Source organism: Acanthisitta chloris, unplaced genomic scaffold (assembly GCF_000695815.1).
Source record: "Acanthisitta chloris isolate BGI_N310 unplaced genomic scaffold, ASM69581v1 scaffold17669, whole genome shotgun sequence".
Lineage (NCBI taxonomy): Eukaryota > Metazoa > Chordata > Aves > Passeriformes > Acanthisittidae > Acanthisitta > Acanthisitta chloris.
The window spans coordinates 56,600-69,585 of NW_008689956.1; the positions used below are offsets into that span (position 1 = coordinate 56,600).

Here is a 12,986-nt window from a genome sequence, read left to right on the forward strand (position 1 = left end):
GAAATTAAGGCAAGAGGAAGAACAAAGCCAGATGTCAAGTTACTTGCACAAAACAACTGCCCCCGGGCTGACAGTGCTGGAGACCAGGGGCTGAGACTAAGGGTTACGATCCTCCTTCTCCTGCCTGCAAAAACTAACCTCACCCTACTCAAGCAGATGAGATGCAGCCAAGGGGATGGAGACACAAGAGGAGGAGGATGGATTCATAGGCAAGAGGAAGAACAAAGCCAGATGTCAAGTTACTTGCACAAAACAACTGCCCCCGGGCTGACAGTGCTGGAGACCAGGGGCTGAGACTAAGGGTTACGATCCTCCTTCTCCTGCCTGCAAAAACTAACCTCACCCTACTCAAGCAGATGAGATGCAGCCAAGGGGATGGAGACACAAGAGGAGGAGGATGGATTCATACATGCCAGGACACTTGTTTGCTCTCCCAGGCTCACCCCTCTATACTAAAGAGGCTGAACTTGCTTTGCAGAAAAAGCACTAAGGTTTGGGACTGCTCTTCAATCACACCCTGCCCATACACAGCTGCCTCATCTTCCTCCCCTTCCATGCACATAGCAAACCCCCCTGACTTCAGCAGAGCAGAAATTCTCCCCCGGGGCTGTCAGCATCTGTCCTATCAATAGCATAACCCGAAGGCATCTCAGTCACACGGTGGAGTTTGAATATTCATGCAGGCTCCTGGATGGGGGCAGAAAGCCTGCATTCTTCTCCACCAGAAGAACTGGCTTCTGCTTTCAATATGACTCTGTTAAACTGCCTTTGCTGCGAAACCCACCCTGGTGTACAAATCCATCCAGCAATGCTGCAACACAAGTGCCAGAAACCCTGGACGTGGCACAATAAACATAAATTTCAGCCAGAAAACACACTTGACTGCTGGGCCAAGCACAGCACTGTGCTCCTAAGGACCCTGAGTGACCTTCTGGCCCTCCAACACAATTATGTGCTTGTCCCACCACCGCTTTCCGAGGACATCCATCATTGCTTTGGATTTTGTTGGACTCCAAACTCGAAGTTTTCTTTGCATCTCTCACATACACAAACATCCATGCACACACATACATGCTTTATTGCAGTGTTAGCTTGAGAAAGTATGTACAGTTTTGAAAATTAAATGCTTTTACGTGACCCATTTTAACCTCGGCATATTCTCAGCTGTCATTAGTGTTTTTCTTTAATTTAAATAGTTATCACATGTTTCAAGCAACTCATTGCTCTCCCAGCAGCTACAGACCAAATTCTCCCACCAGCTGTCTGCCAAGTCTAGTTTTCCAATTCAATAAAATGGCAATGAAAAATGTTTTTCTGGAAAAATTTGAAAAATACATTAATATGTAAGGCCTCAATTCAGCCAACTGCTTTAGTATTCTCAAATACACGCTGCAGACCACCTTAACACAGAGTCATTTCTACAGATTACAAAATCTTTTAAGCTCATGTTAATAAAACTTGCTGAACCCAAGAGTTTTAAAGAAAATCCATCAAATGTCAGCACACATTCAGGATGGAACCATCAAAACAACTTTCTCTTGGAAATAGATATGCTTAATCCTCTTTCCCATTATTCTCTTTATATCCTACAGGTGTAAATGAGAATATTTTGGCAGACTCTGAAGGGTCATGTACCCAGGAAGGTCACGATGGAAGGCAGGATCCTTCTGGAAAGACAAGCTCTGTAGGCATCTCTGCTTCCTCCACTTCGTGTCAGGTCACCTGTCTCTGTGCTGTTCACTATTAAGTGGCATCATCTCGGTGTACGAATGTGACAATGCCTCCTGGGCTCCCTGGGTTACCAGGCAATAACCTGTCCTGGCTATTCCTGCCCATCAGCTGCCAGACCTGTGCCTGCAAGCTTGAAATTCCCTGCTGAGAACCCAGTCCTTCACCCCTTCACCTCCATCCAGCCCCATCTGCCCACTGTGCCAGGCTCCCAAACGGCTCTTCAAAAGCAAAGAGCCAAGAAATGCACCTGTGATGGTTTCCTCATTAGGATGTGGAGGGGCATGACTAAACAGTGACTCTGATTAGGGAGTGCAGTGTCCCCCCTGCTCCAAGCAGCACACAGGAAGAGCCAAGGCATCCCAAGGGGAGTCACAGCTCCCTGGCAGAGCCAGCACAGGTTGTGAGCTCCATGGGTGCTGGAAGTTCAGTCCTGACAATGCACATCAAACTGGTTAGTGCCTTCTCGTTAGAACTCTTGGGGTGGAATTCAGAGACTGAGCACCTGTGTCATAGTCCTTTTACAGGATGAGGATAGGGATAGGCTGGGAAAAAATCACCTCCGCAAGGTCTGAAAGAAGCAGCTTGCAGCCTCCCCAGCAAAGGAGAGGACAGGGAACTGAACAAGGATCTTTTGTCCTCAGAAACCAACACCAAACCAAGATAAGAACAGTGAAAAGGTTTCTTTGATGCAGGACTGAACAAGGACCCTTGCTCTCAGCACTGGCAAGGCTCAGGCAGAGACAGATTTGCTGGCTGGGCTCATTGCTGCTCCACAAGCATCTCAATCAGCTTGGAGCCAAGACCACAGCATGCTGTGACTGCTTGTGTTCCTCCTCCCTCATCCCAAGGGGTTCCAGGGTGGAGTGGAGGAGCCATACCATGTCCAGCATCTCTAGTGTGACCAAACCTAGGCTGTGCTGCAAACAGCTGGTGCTATGAGGGAAAAGAATTAGGCAGAGAAGGCAAGGCTGCTGTGGGAGAAGAGGACTGGAGAGCAAGTCCTGCTACTCCAACACACTGCACACACGTGCGTGCAGGTCACAGCGAGCGCGGGGCAGGCTCCAACACACTGCTCACCCTAGGGCCACAGAGATCCTTAGGAGGGGCTGCTCTCCTCCCAGAAACATTCTGATGGAAGGAAGTGCTGCACAGTGAGAGGTTTGCATGTAGGGAGGCAGGGAAAGGAGATGCTTGAGGGGAAAAGGCAAACAAAGACGACAGATACATACTCAACATGATTTTCAACTCGTATGGTTTAGCTTGCAAAGCCATCCCGAGCACAAAACACCTCCCAGCCCAGTTGCACTGATTATCCTGAGCACCTTAATAGGCCACTCAGTAAAAATTACCCACTGCAGGTGAGAAGGTGAAGAGCATTACAGCAAATTGCCCTCAGCAACATGCCAAAGCGCTGGGGCTCTACAGGAGAGGAGCACACAGCTCCCTCCCTGCTGACATGTTAAACCCAGCTGGAGCCAAGCTGTGTGTGCCAAGGCTTTTAGCCCCGAGCCCAGGGGTGACTGCAGCGTGGTGAAACACAGCACCCTCCCCCTCTCCCAGCAGCATGATCCGTGCAGGAGGCCTGGAGCTTGGAAACGCTGCCAGCCAGCAACACTACACCCCAGGCAGAAAATGCAGTCTATGCAAGGAATTCAGCCTTCTGAGAGGGGCTCGCTGCTCTCTCCCACAGCGCTTTGCCCCCAGACTCTGTGTGCTCGTCCTCTTTGCACCTTCTGTAATTATTAGAAATATTCCCAAGATAGAGGCAACTTCAGCCCCCCCCCGGGATCATGTACACCTCCCAGACCATCCATCTCTGAAGGACACACCTCTGGACAGGCTGGAGGTGGAAGGGAAACACATATAAAGAGTCATGGGAGCAATTTGCCATGGCCCCACGGCACAGGCAGAGCCAGCACAGCGCTGGGTCTGTGGGGCCATACGGCAGCACAGGATTGCTCCTGCCTCTTCACAGGCACCAGTTACACACCCACTCAAAACAGCATCTAAAGCCACCTGCACCGATGGTCCAGAGCCTATGCATACATCCACAGGTTTTCCTGCCCAGCCTGACTCTGCCTACAGTCACCAGCCTTCACTCACCTATGCACCTAATCCACAAAATAAATAGGATAAAATCCATAAAATAGAGCCTTAAAGTAAGAGTAAATCCTAGTCTGCCACTCCTCAAATCCCAGACACACTGCACTGCAGAGAAGAGACACTGTCCATGTGGAGAGATGACCATGTGGAGAGCCTGTGTGTGTTGATCCCTGCTGTGGCCTGTCCCCCCAGGAGCAGGAACACTCCAGATCTCTCCCACGCTCACTGCCAGCAGCCATGCAAAGCTGGCCCATTCCCTCCAGGCACAGCAAACGTCTTCATCTGACAGTCACAATTACTGTCATTTTCTACAACCTCCCCTGCACAAAACGTTTAAGCTAAATTAAAAGCTTTAACAAATCTTCACAAATGTTGTTATTAACAGGTAGAAAGCTACACCTTCCAACAAGTACAACAACGCCCCTGGTATTTTCATGTGGGAGCACGTGGAGCTCAGAGAAACCCACAAACCTGATTTATCAGCCTGAGGAGCTGCTCACTTAACAGGCACATTCACAGCCTTTCTCCTGCTCATCTGCCACAGCCACCACTACCACGAGGTGTGGATGGGGACCATGGCACAGATCTCCCTCGGTGGCATGCAGGATGCCAGGGAACACAGGGCAGTGAGGCACACGTTTATCCAGCAAAATGCGAAGAAACTGAACTTCTGGGCCACAGTGGAAAGATGGAAGTTGTCACAGTGTCACAGCCTGCACACACCATTCAACCTCCATCACTTCAGCCTGACTGCTCCAAACGGTCTCTTCCAGCCCCTGGACTCACTGCTGCCTGAAGTGTCCCTTCCCTCCACTGGGAAGCTGACAGCCCTTCCACAAAAGTGCCAGAGCTGCTCTTGGGGCTGTCAGAGGAGAGAAGTGGACTCCCACAAGACTGAAATATGGCAGGTGACACTGCCAGCACCAAAGCAGTGCTGAGAAAGGCAGGAGTTATAAACAGCCAATGTTCCCACCTGTCACTGTGGCACACAGTGCCCCACATCCCCACATAGGATCCCCACCCCCAGGAAGAAAAGGCCCTGCAGGTCAGAAGGACAAACTAGAGGCAGGAATAACACATCCCCCCTGTTGACCAGGTTTTCTTCTACTGCCCCATCCTGATCAGCAGTGCTCAGGGCAATCAGCACAAAGAATAACTCCATCCACATGTAAACAGCTTTGGACAGATCATGTGCAGTGGCAGCAGGAAAAACCCAGGCCTTTACAATCCTCACTCGCTCCAGCTGAATGCTAATGGAGCAAGTGCTCCTGCCCAACCCACAGAACAAATCGAAGCGAGAAATGCATTTCATTAATCAATTCCCTCACTGCTCTCTGCTCAGAAATGAATGTGTTATGTCAGGTGCATGTGTGTGCCATGGAGGCAGCACCTCCCTGTGCAGATGGTAATGAAAAGAGGCATATGAGTACATATAAGGAAAGAGTTCACCTGAAATTCCCTGTTTCTGGGAGAAACACGGAATGGGATGGAGAGAGGCATCATCTATGTGCACTCCTGGAAAAATCCAGGGGGAGGGGAGGGCAATTTAAGTCAATCTCTTGGTTTTGAGATGTCTCCACTATTTTCACTTGTGAGACACTAAACAACAAACCCAGGACCATAAAAGAGACACAACCCATTGCCACTTGGCAAGAGGGACAGTGTGAACTTCAACAGAAGTCACCCCTAAAATGGAATATATCCTAATTCAGGGTGGCTGGCACTACAAATCACTGAAAAGAGGCAACACGAGGGATGGGTGACCAGCAATCTGTGAGTGCTGCATGCTAAACATTTTCTGAGCCGAAAAGGAGGATGTGATGCAAAGGTCAAAGATTTTCACCTGATCTGACAAAGTTTCACCAGCAGTGGTGGCTTCTACAGCACAGCACCCACAGACTGAAACATGTGCTTGGCCAAACCTGGACAGCTCTGCCTGGGGTACCAGAGGCTTAACACATCCCAGGGTGAAGACATTCACTCTGCATCTTCACCCACCACAGCTCTGAGCAAGTGCCAAAGCTCCTCAGCCCCAATGGTGTGCTGTGCAGCCAAACTCAGCAGTGTATACCTAAGTCACTGTACTAGAGACAAGTGTTACTGTATCTGCATTATTTTCTAACCTCACCTGTTTTGTAGGTCAAAGAATCATTTATTGGCACTCACACACCTAAAATAGCTCCAGAAGCCATCCCTGAATACAAAGGAATTTTATTCCTGAATGCTGTGCAAAGACTCAGCAGTTCAGATGCTGGAGTGCCCTTCTCGGGGAGCAAAAGAAAAACCACCCTCAAGAGCCCTTCCTCTCATGTCTTCCATTACAAAGAGATATTATTCACCTCACAAGCTGTCACAGCCAGACCCTCACAGCCACCTCTCCAGGCACAAAGTGCTCCACTCCGGGCTGTGAAGTTCTCTGCAAAAACAAGTGCTGTCCTTTGGAGAGTGAGGAGGGTCCTGGTTTTAATTCATGGCTGATGGCACTTACCTGGGAGAGTTAAACAGGACATTAACAGCTGCATAACAGGAAGACAGCATTGCTTATTTGTGGACTATCCCTAATCCCACCTATACATCATTATTAGAATTTCATAGACACTTTATCTCCAACTCTCATGGAGGCAGATGTTCCATACAAATACCAGGAGGGGGCTAAAAGGAAAATCAACAAAACACCCAGAACACTTACTTGAAAATCTGACTGCAGCTGTCTGACTGGTGACAGTCCCCAGGGAGCTGTGAGACACGCAGGAGTAATTACCCTCAGCACCAGCCTTCTCAGGATATTTACTGTCCCTTGCCACAGCCTGGGAGGAGATGAAGAGTGATCCATTCGGAAGCACGTGGAGATGTTCCTGCTCCACTAATGGAAACCCATTCTTCTTCCATGTGATATTGATCACTTGCTCAACAGGAGTCAGGTTACAGTCCAAAATCACAACTTGGTTTGGCTCCAGTATCACCTTTGCAGGACCAGCACTACAGCTCAGCTCCAGAGAATCCCCTTCCAACAGCCTCCCTGCAAAGAAAAGACAGTGTTGCAGTGGGGTTGCTTTCCTTGGTTAATCACATCCCAGTTTTACACCGTGAAGAAAGTGTGGCTGGAGACACCAGATGAAATTCAGCCCTGTTAGGTGACCAGCACCTCCCATGACACCTGTGCACTGTATTCTCCATCACATATCCCTATGGCTGCACTTCTGTCACCTCCCACTGTGCCCAGCAGCCACCCCTCCTGTCCACATTTGTTTATTCCATGCTGGATTCAAGCAGAAAAAAAGCAACAGCAAGAGCAAGAACAGAAGATGCAGTAAGGGCCCCAACCTGCTGTGGCTACCCATGACAAGGGAAAGCTCCCCCTCACCTGCATACCAGGGCCTCCTCCAAGACTGACCAACCCCCACAGGACAACTAAGTGCAACCAAAAGTATCCAAGCCCAGCGTGGTACTCCAATGCCAATGATAACGACTTGGCTGGAGCAGTTTCCCCCTGTACTGGCAGTAAGAGTTCTAGTCCAGCTGGGAATCCAGAAAGACAGCATCTCCCACTGATGTTCCTATACTGGGAAACTCATTCCAAAGAAAATAAAACAAATGAATGGTTAAAAACATGACCTGCTGTCTCTGAGCTTTTTATCCCATATAGATGAATCCAGAATGAGAATGGATGGATGCATTTTCCCCATCAGGAGAGGATATTACAATTGCTAGCAGACAGTACCCAGCACGTGCCCTTAGGCAACCTTCCTCCTGCAGCCAGAGGCCAGAGCAGTGACCAGCAGCAAGCTCAGCTGAACAGATCTTGGTCTGGCCAACTTCCAAACCCACGTACTCCAGGGGAGCTCCACCTCTGAAACAATGCTCAGCATTTCCTACAAGAATATTGCCATTAATAAAATGCATTTGCCGTTAGAGTTCTCCAGAGACACTAAGTCAATGTTAGCTGGCAGCGCTGCTTCCACACACCAGCAATTTCAATCTCTGCTGTGCTCAAACCATCACCATCCACTCTTTTTATGGCTCCACTCCAAATTATTTTGTCACTGCTCCAATCAGAAATGTTTCCTGCCTCTATAACAAGTTTATCAACACTGGATATGAACCACATGGCTCCCTGCCCGTCTCCTATCGCAGAAGGCTACAGATTAATTTTATAGGAATTCAAACACCCTATTAAACCTGCTACTACCTACTGCTGATAAAAGGGCTGCACTTTAAAAGAGTGTGTGTTAAGCATGCAATTAGGGGCAATGACACGCAAAATTACACATGCAGGGAGATGGAATTATTTCAAGGCATGTGTTGGAAACCGCAGGTGCCCCTGGAAAGAAGGGCCTAGCCCTGTCCACTCGTGGGGTTGATTTGGTGCGTGGGGATGGGAACTTGTCAGGTTTGCTGTCACTGCTGGGTTGTAGAACAACCACTGAGAACTTGGCGTTGGCCAGTTCACAGAACCACAGAATCAATCAGGTAAGACCTCTGAGATCATCAAATCCAACCTATGACCTAACACCACCATGTCAGCTAGACCATGGCACTAAGCACCACGTCCCGTCCAGTCTTAAACATCTCCAGGGATGGTGTGACTCCACCACCTCCATGGGCAGCACATTCCAGTGTGTGATCACCTTTTCTGTGAAGAAATTCTTCCTAATGTCTAACCTAAACTTCCCTTGGTGCAGCTTGAGACTATGTCCTCTTCAGTTCTGTCCCTTCAGGGATGAGGAGGCTACTCAAGAATCCCTACCATTCTGCTGCCTGTTGACTGCCATCATTATGGGACAGAACAGACCCTGACTAAAGCACCATCATCTTCATTAGGACATCCAAGGGACAGTCTCCCAGTCCCCACAGCCAAACGCCAGCAGGATGCAGAGATGCCCATGTCACAGTCAGCACAACAGCCACGTGCTACACTCCACGACAAAGGAGCAGCTACTGCCAACACAGAGCTGCCTGCAAGTCCCTGGATTTAGGGTTTTCCTGCATGGATGCTTCCACTGTGCTGCTAGCTCACACTCTGCAGGGAGAATGCACAGGGTGAAGCTGCTGACGTCACCAAGCTCCCAATGAGCACGCAGCACAACGTGATTTCTGCATCAGTCAGCCAGCACAGCCCTGGCAGGGCCAGGCCAGGCAGCAGCTGAGGAGTGCCACTACACAGGGAATGTCACCAAATGCCCTCCTGTAATGCCACTTCTGCCTGTTCATGTCTCCTAGGGCAGGTGAGTCCTCTGAGGATCAGCGCAAGCTACCGAACTTACTCAGTGGCTCCACGGGAGGTTAGAAGCCTGGGAACATGAAACTGAAAGGCTGCCCCAAATTGACTGGAAAGACACTGCCACTGGAAGCTTTCCATCCAAGACAGCCAGTACCAAAAAACTGTATGAAACCGGGAGAAATTAAGCACAGCAAATACCTGTGCAGAAGGGGACATGACCAAACACAGTAGAGGGTTAACAGCCTGGGGCTGAGGAAAACTCAGCTGAGATAAGGACAGGAGGCACACCCAAGCTGCAGTGCTGTCATGGGAAACCCCAACCACACTGGAGCCATCATCCATGGAGAAGCAACGACCCAGACACTTCCCCAAAGGGATCTCCCCGAAGCAGCTGCTGCTGGCAGCATGTCACATGGGGCTCAGCCAGCCTGTGTGTACAGAGCACCTCCACAGAGGTAGGGCTGCTATGGCAAAGGTTGAGGCTGATGCAGAAAGCTTATTCCAAAAGACACTGAAACTTTGTTGGCTAAAGTCTTCACTCTTTGCCTTTCTTTAAATGTGTTGTCTTTAGAAGCTCCTGTTCATCACTTGGGGAAACAGACAGTCCTATTTTCTAGTTTCTTCAGAGAGCAATTAAAATGGCATTTTGCTGAAAATATTCCTCATCTTCCAGAGGTGAAGCATGAGGGGAGAGCTGGCTGGCTCAGGCAGCCAGGAATAGAGCAGAGACCTGCACTGCAGATCCCACACCAGCACCAGTCAGTGAGAAGCAATTATCAGCCTCTCAAACTTCAATTCCTTCAACATCAACTCAACCTGCCTGCAGTGGAGGAAGAACAGACAGCTCTGTACTTTCCATCACAGCAAGTAGTGTTTGCTTTATAAAACACGTGGTGATGTCTCTAAATCCCTAAATCTCCCAGCTCTTTTCCCCAAAGTCAGAACCCACCTGGATCAAAGCTTGTGGCTGGTTGGTCAAACACATGGGACAATCTATTGTTGTCTGTTATTTCCCACAGCCTCGGAAGGCCTCCAGCTGGGCAAATCAAGTCCGCATCCAACTTCAGGCTGCTCTGACCTGTCCCAAACCATCCAGCCCTCCTTCCTGCCTCTTTGGCCCCAAAGCCCTGTACATTTTTGCAGACAGGCCATTTGCACATACAGAGGTTGGAGCAGCAGGGCCCAGGACTTGGCCCTGACTCGGGGCAATGCAGACTTGGCATTGCAAAAAGCCCCACTATGACTCTTGTCCTAAGATGTTCAAAGAACTGCATTAACAGTCCCTGATTATGGAAGAAATACCTTCCAGGCTCTGGAAACGTAGGAGGAGGTCTGGTTCAAAACACCACACTAAATTAGCAAGCCTGACAATGAGATAAAAGCCCCTTCAAGGGAAAGGATCAGAAGAGAGTAAAATTAGTCCAAGTGAGATCAAAGACAAATGAAATCAGGAATGTTAAGTGCTTACAGAAGCTGATGACTGTTTCCAACCTCCATTCTTCATCGTGTAGTGACAGAAATGGATAGGGCCCTGTCTAAGCTCAGAGCCACATGGTTTGTGCAGCTTCCTGCTCACCTTCATCCTCCTCCCCACCAGAGGTAATGCAGTAATGACTCTAGTGAAGGTTGGCTTCCAAGGCAGAAGCTATAAGGGCTTTTCACACACCTGTCCCAGGCAAGTGTTTCAGCTACAGACTGTGCTTTTGGCTCTCCTGGACATAGTTTCAACTGCTGAGCTACTCCTAGGCAGATAGTAACAGCTTTGAGATTATAAATGTATGTGCCAGTACACACTTACATGTAGATACACACACGTGTATTCACATGCACAGAGTTCTGGGGGAATGCAGATGTACTCAAACATAGAACATGCCCCAAAATGGAAGGTCTTTGATGCAGCAAGTTAAAAGCATTTTGTTCCCATGAACATTACATTTTCTGACCCAGGCTCTGCAGGGGTTTTTAGCTCTCTGCCGTGTTGCTAACCCCTAGGCTATAATGCACATAAAAACAGCCCAGGAGAAAAACGTTCTTTTTCTCCCATCTATTTCCTCACTTCCATCAGGCATCCATCCTCCTCTGGCATCCAGGCCCAGTGAAGTAAATTAAAAAGTCTCCTGTTGAGTGGCATAAAAAACCAGGGCGTTTCGAACGAACAAAGGTCGACAAATCTTCAAGGCACAAAGCTGTCCCCTGCCCTCCGTGGGAGCACAGCCCCTGCCAGCCTGGTTTCAGATCCCAGGCAGGCAACTGAAAATCCACCTTAAACCAGCCAACATCCCTTCCCAAATCACATATCCCAGCATACAGTCAACCCCTGCTCCTACCACCTCCTTTCCCTGACATCAAAGGGAGGCAGGAATAGCCCAGCTTACCACCGAGCACACAGGAAAAGGAACGGATTCTGTTGGGTTTGCAATTTCTAATCTATAGCTAAGCAGGTGAAGTGCGAGCAAGCAGCACAGTGAGGTATGACAGAACCTCAACAATGCAATTACTTGGGCAGAGGCAAGACCCTCACAGCAGTGTTTTCACATCGAAGACAGGCAATACTCCAAGCCCATGGAGTTGGGAGCTTTCCCTCCATGACTAAGAACAGCACGAACTCTCACTTGTCTCCTTGCACACAGGGCTATTTCCTTTCCCTGAGGTTTAACCACTTAAATCAAGGTGCAAAAATTCAGACAAGGGAGATTCTTGTTCTGGTGAAATTTTGGCTATCAGCAGTGAACATGTCCTTGAGCTCTGCTACACAGCACAAGCAAATAAAAGGTTACTGTTCAACGGGCGACAAATGGCTTTGTGTGGAGGAGAACGAGTTGTGGTTTAGTAATTACTGTAAAAACAAAACATAGAGGCATAAACCAAAAGGGATGTGATTCTGTGCACTGGCATATCTGTGCTGCTTCTTTTTGTACAGCACCTAGCACAGCTGGAATCACCCCATCCACAATCTCTGAAGAAGGTCTGTAAGGCAGACAGAAAAGTAGCATTTGGTGGAGATGTGCTCTCTTCTCTTCAATGAACTCATTCAGCTGGGGGAAGTCAATGAGAATTAGGCACATTCAAGATCCCAAGGCACAACCAGTCCCACAACCCCCAGCCCACTCCTACAAACACCCACTCAGCAATTACAAGGCTCAGACCTTCACTTCAAGGCAGGGGAGGCCCATCCTTAGCACAGCTGAGTGAGGCCCTGGGAGCAGCTCAAGGACATCCAGCCCAAAGCAGCCAAACCACCGAGAGCTTCCAGTGCCTTCCTGCGAAACCCCTCCAACACTTCCAGCCCAAAACAAAGAGAGCTGCACCAAGCCAGACGGGACCCATTACAGCACAGGCCTTGGGAGATTAATACTTCACAGGGAGCAAAGTACAAGGGTTTCTAATCTGACACACTTCCAGAGCTGACATCACTTCTAGTTCTTGGCAGCCAGAGATTTTCCTGGGGAGCCGCTGTTGTGCTGCAGGTCCCACAGCCTGGAGCTTGGCCAGCACGTTTCCTATTCCACACACATCTGGCTCTTTGGAACCGGCTTGTGCACCTTGCAGAGCTCCAGCCAAAGAAAACCTTCCCGGGAGCAAGGAAAGCAGCTCAGGCAAGACGAGCAGAGCGCTCAGCCATCGTGTGTGTTCTGTGGGAGATCAGGCAGTATGAGGAAAGGGCTCCTCTCTCCCCTCCACATCCTGCAGGAGGTGGCAGGAATTCAAACTGCATCTGAGCCTCTGTGCTGTCGCCTGCCTTAATTTATGTATTTATTTTGGATGTTGAACTCGTGGAACTCAACAGCACAATTAATCTCATTTAATTGGGAGTGAACAGCACTGAAGAAAAGTGAAGTTACTACTTCCAAAGGATTTTCCTACCTCTCAGCAAGCCAACTACTGTGCCATTGTTCTGCTTAATGTAACCTTCTGCCGATGCTCTTCAGAC

At 49.1% G+C, this 12,986-nt stretch overlaps 1 protein-coding gene across 1 annotated transcript in view; it reads right to left on the reverse strand.

Moving 5' to 3' along the window:
* Nucleotides 1–6,853, reverse strand: part of IGDCC4 (immunoglobulin superfamily, DCC subclass, member 4) — a gene marked incomplete at its 5' end in the record, with an annotated part of 55,847 nt that extends 48,994 nt beyond the window's left edge. Inside the window, one exon of the mRNA XM_009081635.1 lies at nt 6,524–6,853. Coding sequence (XP_009079883.1) covers nt 6,524–6,853 — 330 coding nt within the window. The remainder of the gene's footprint in view (nt 1–6,523) is intronic.
* Between the last annotated feature and the right edge of the window lie 6,133 nt (nt 6,854–12,986).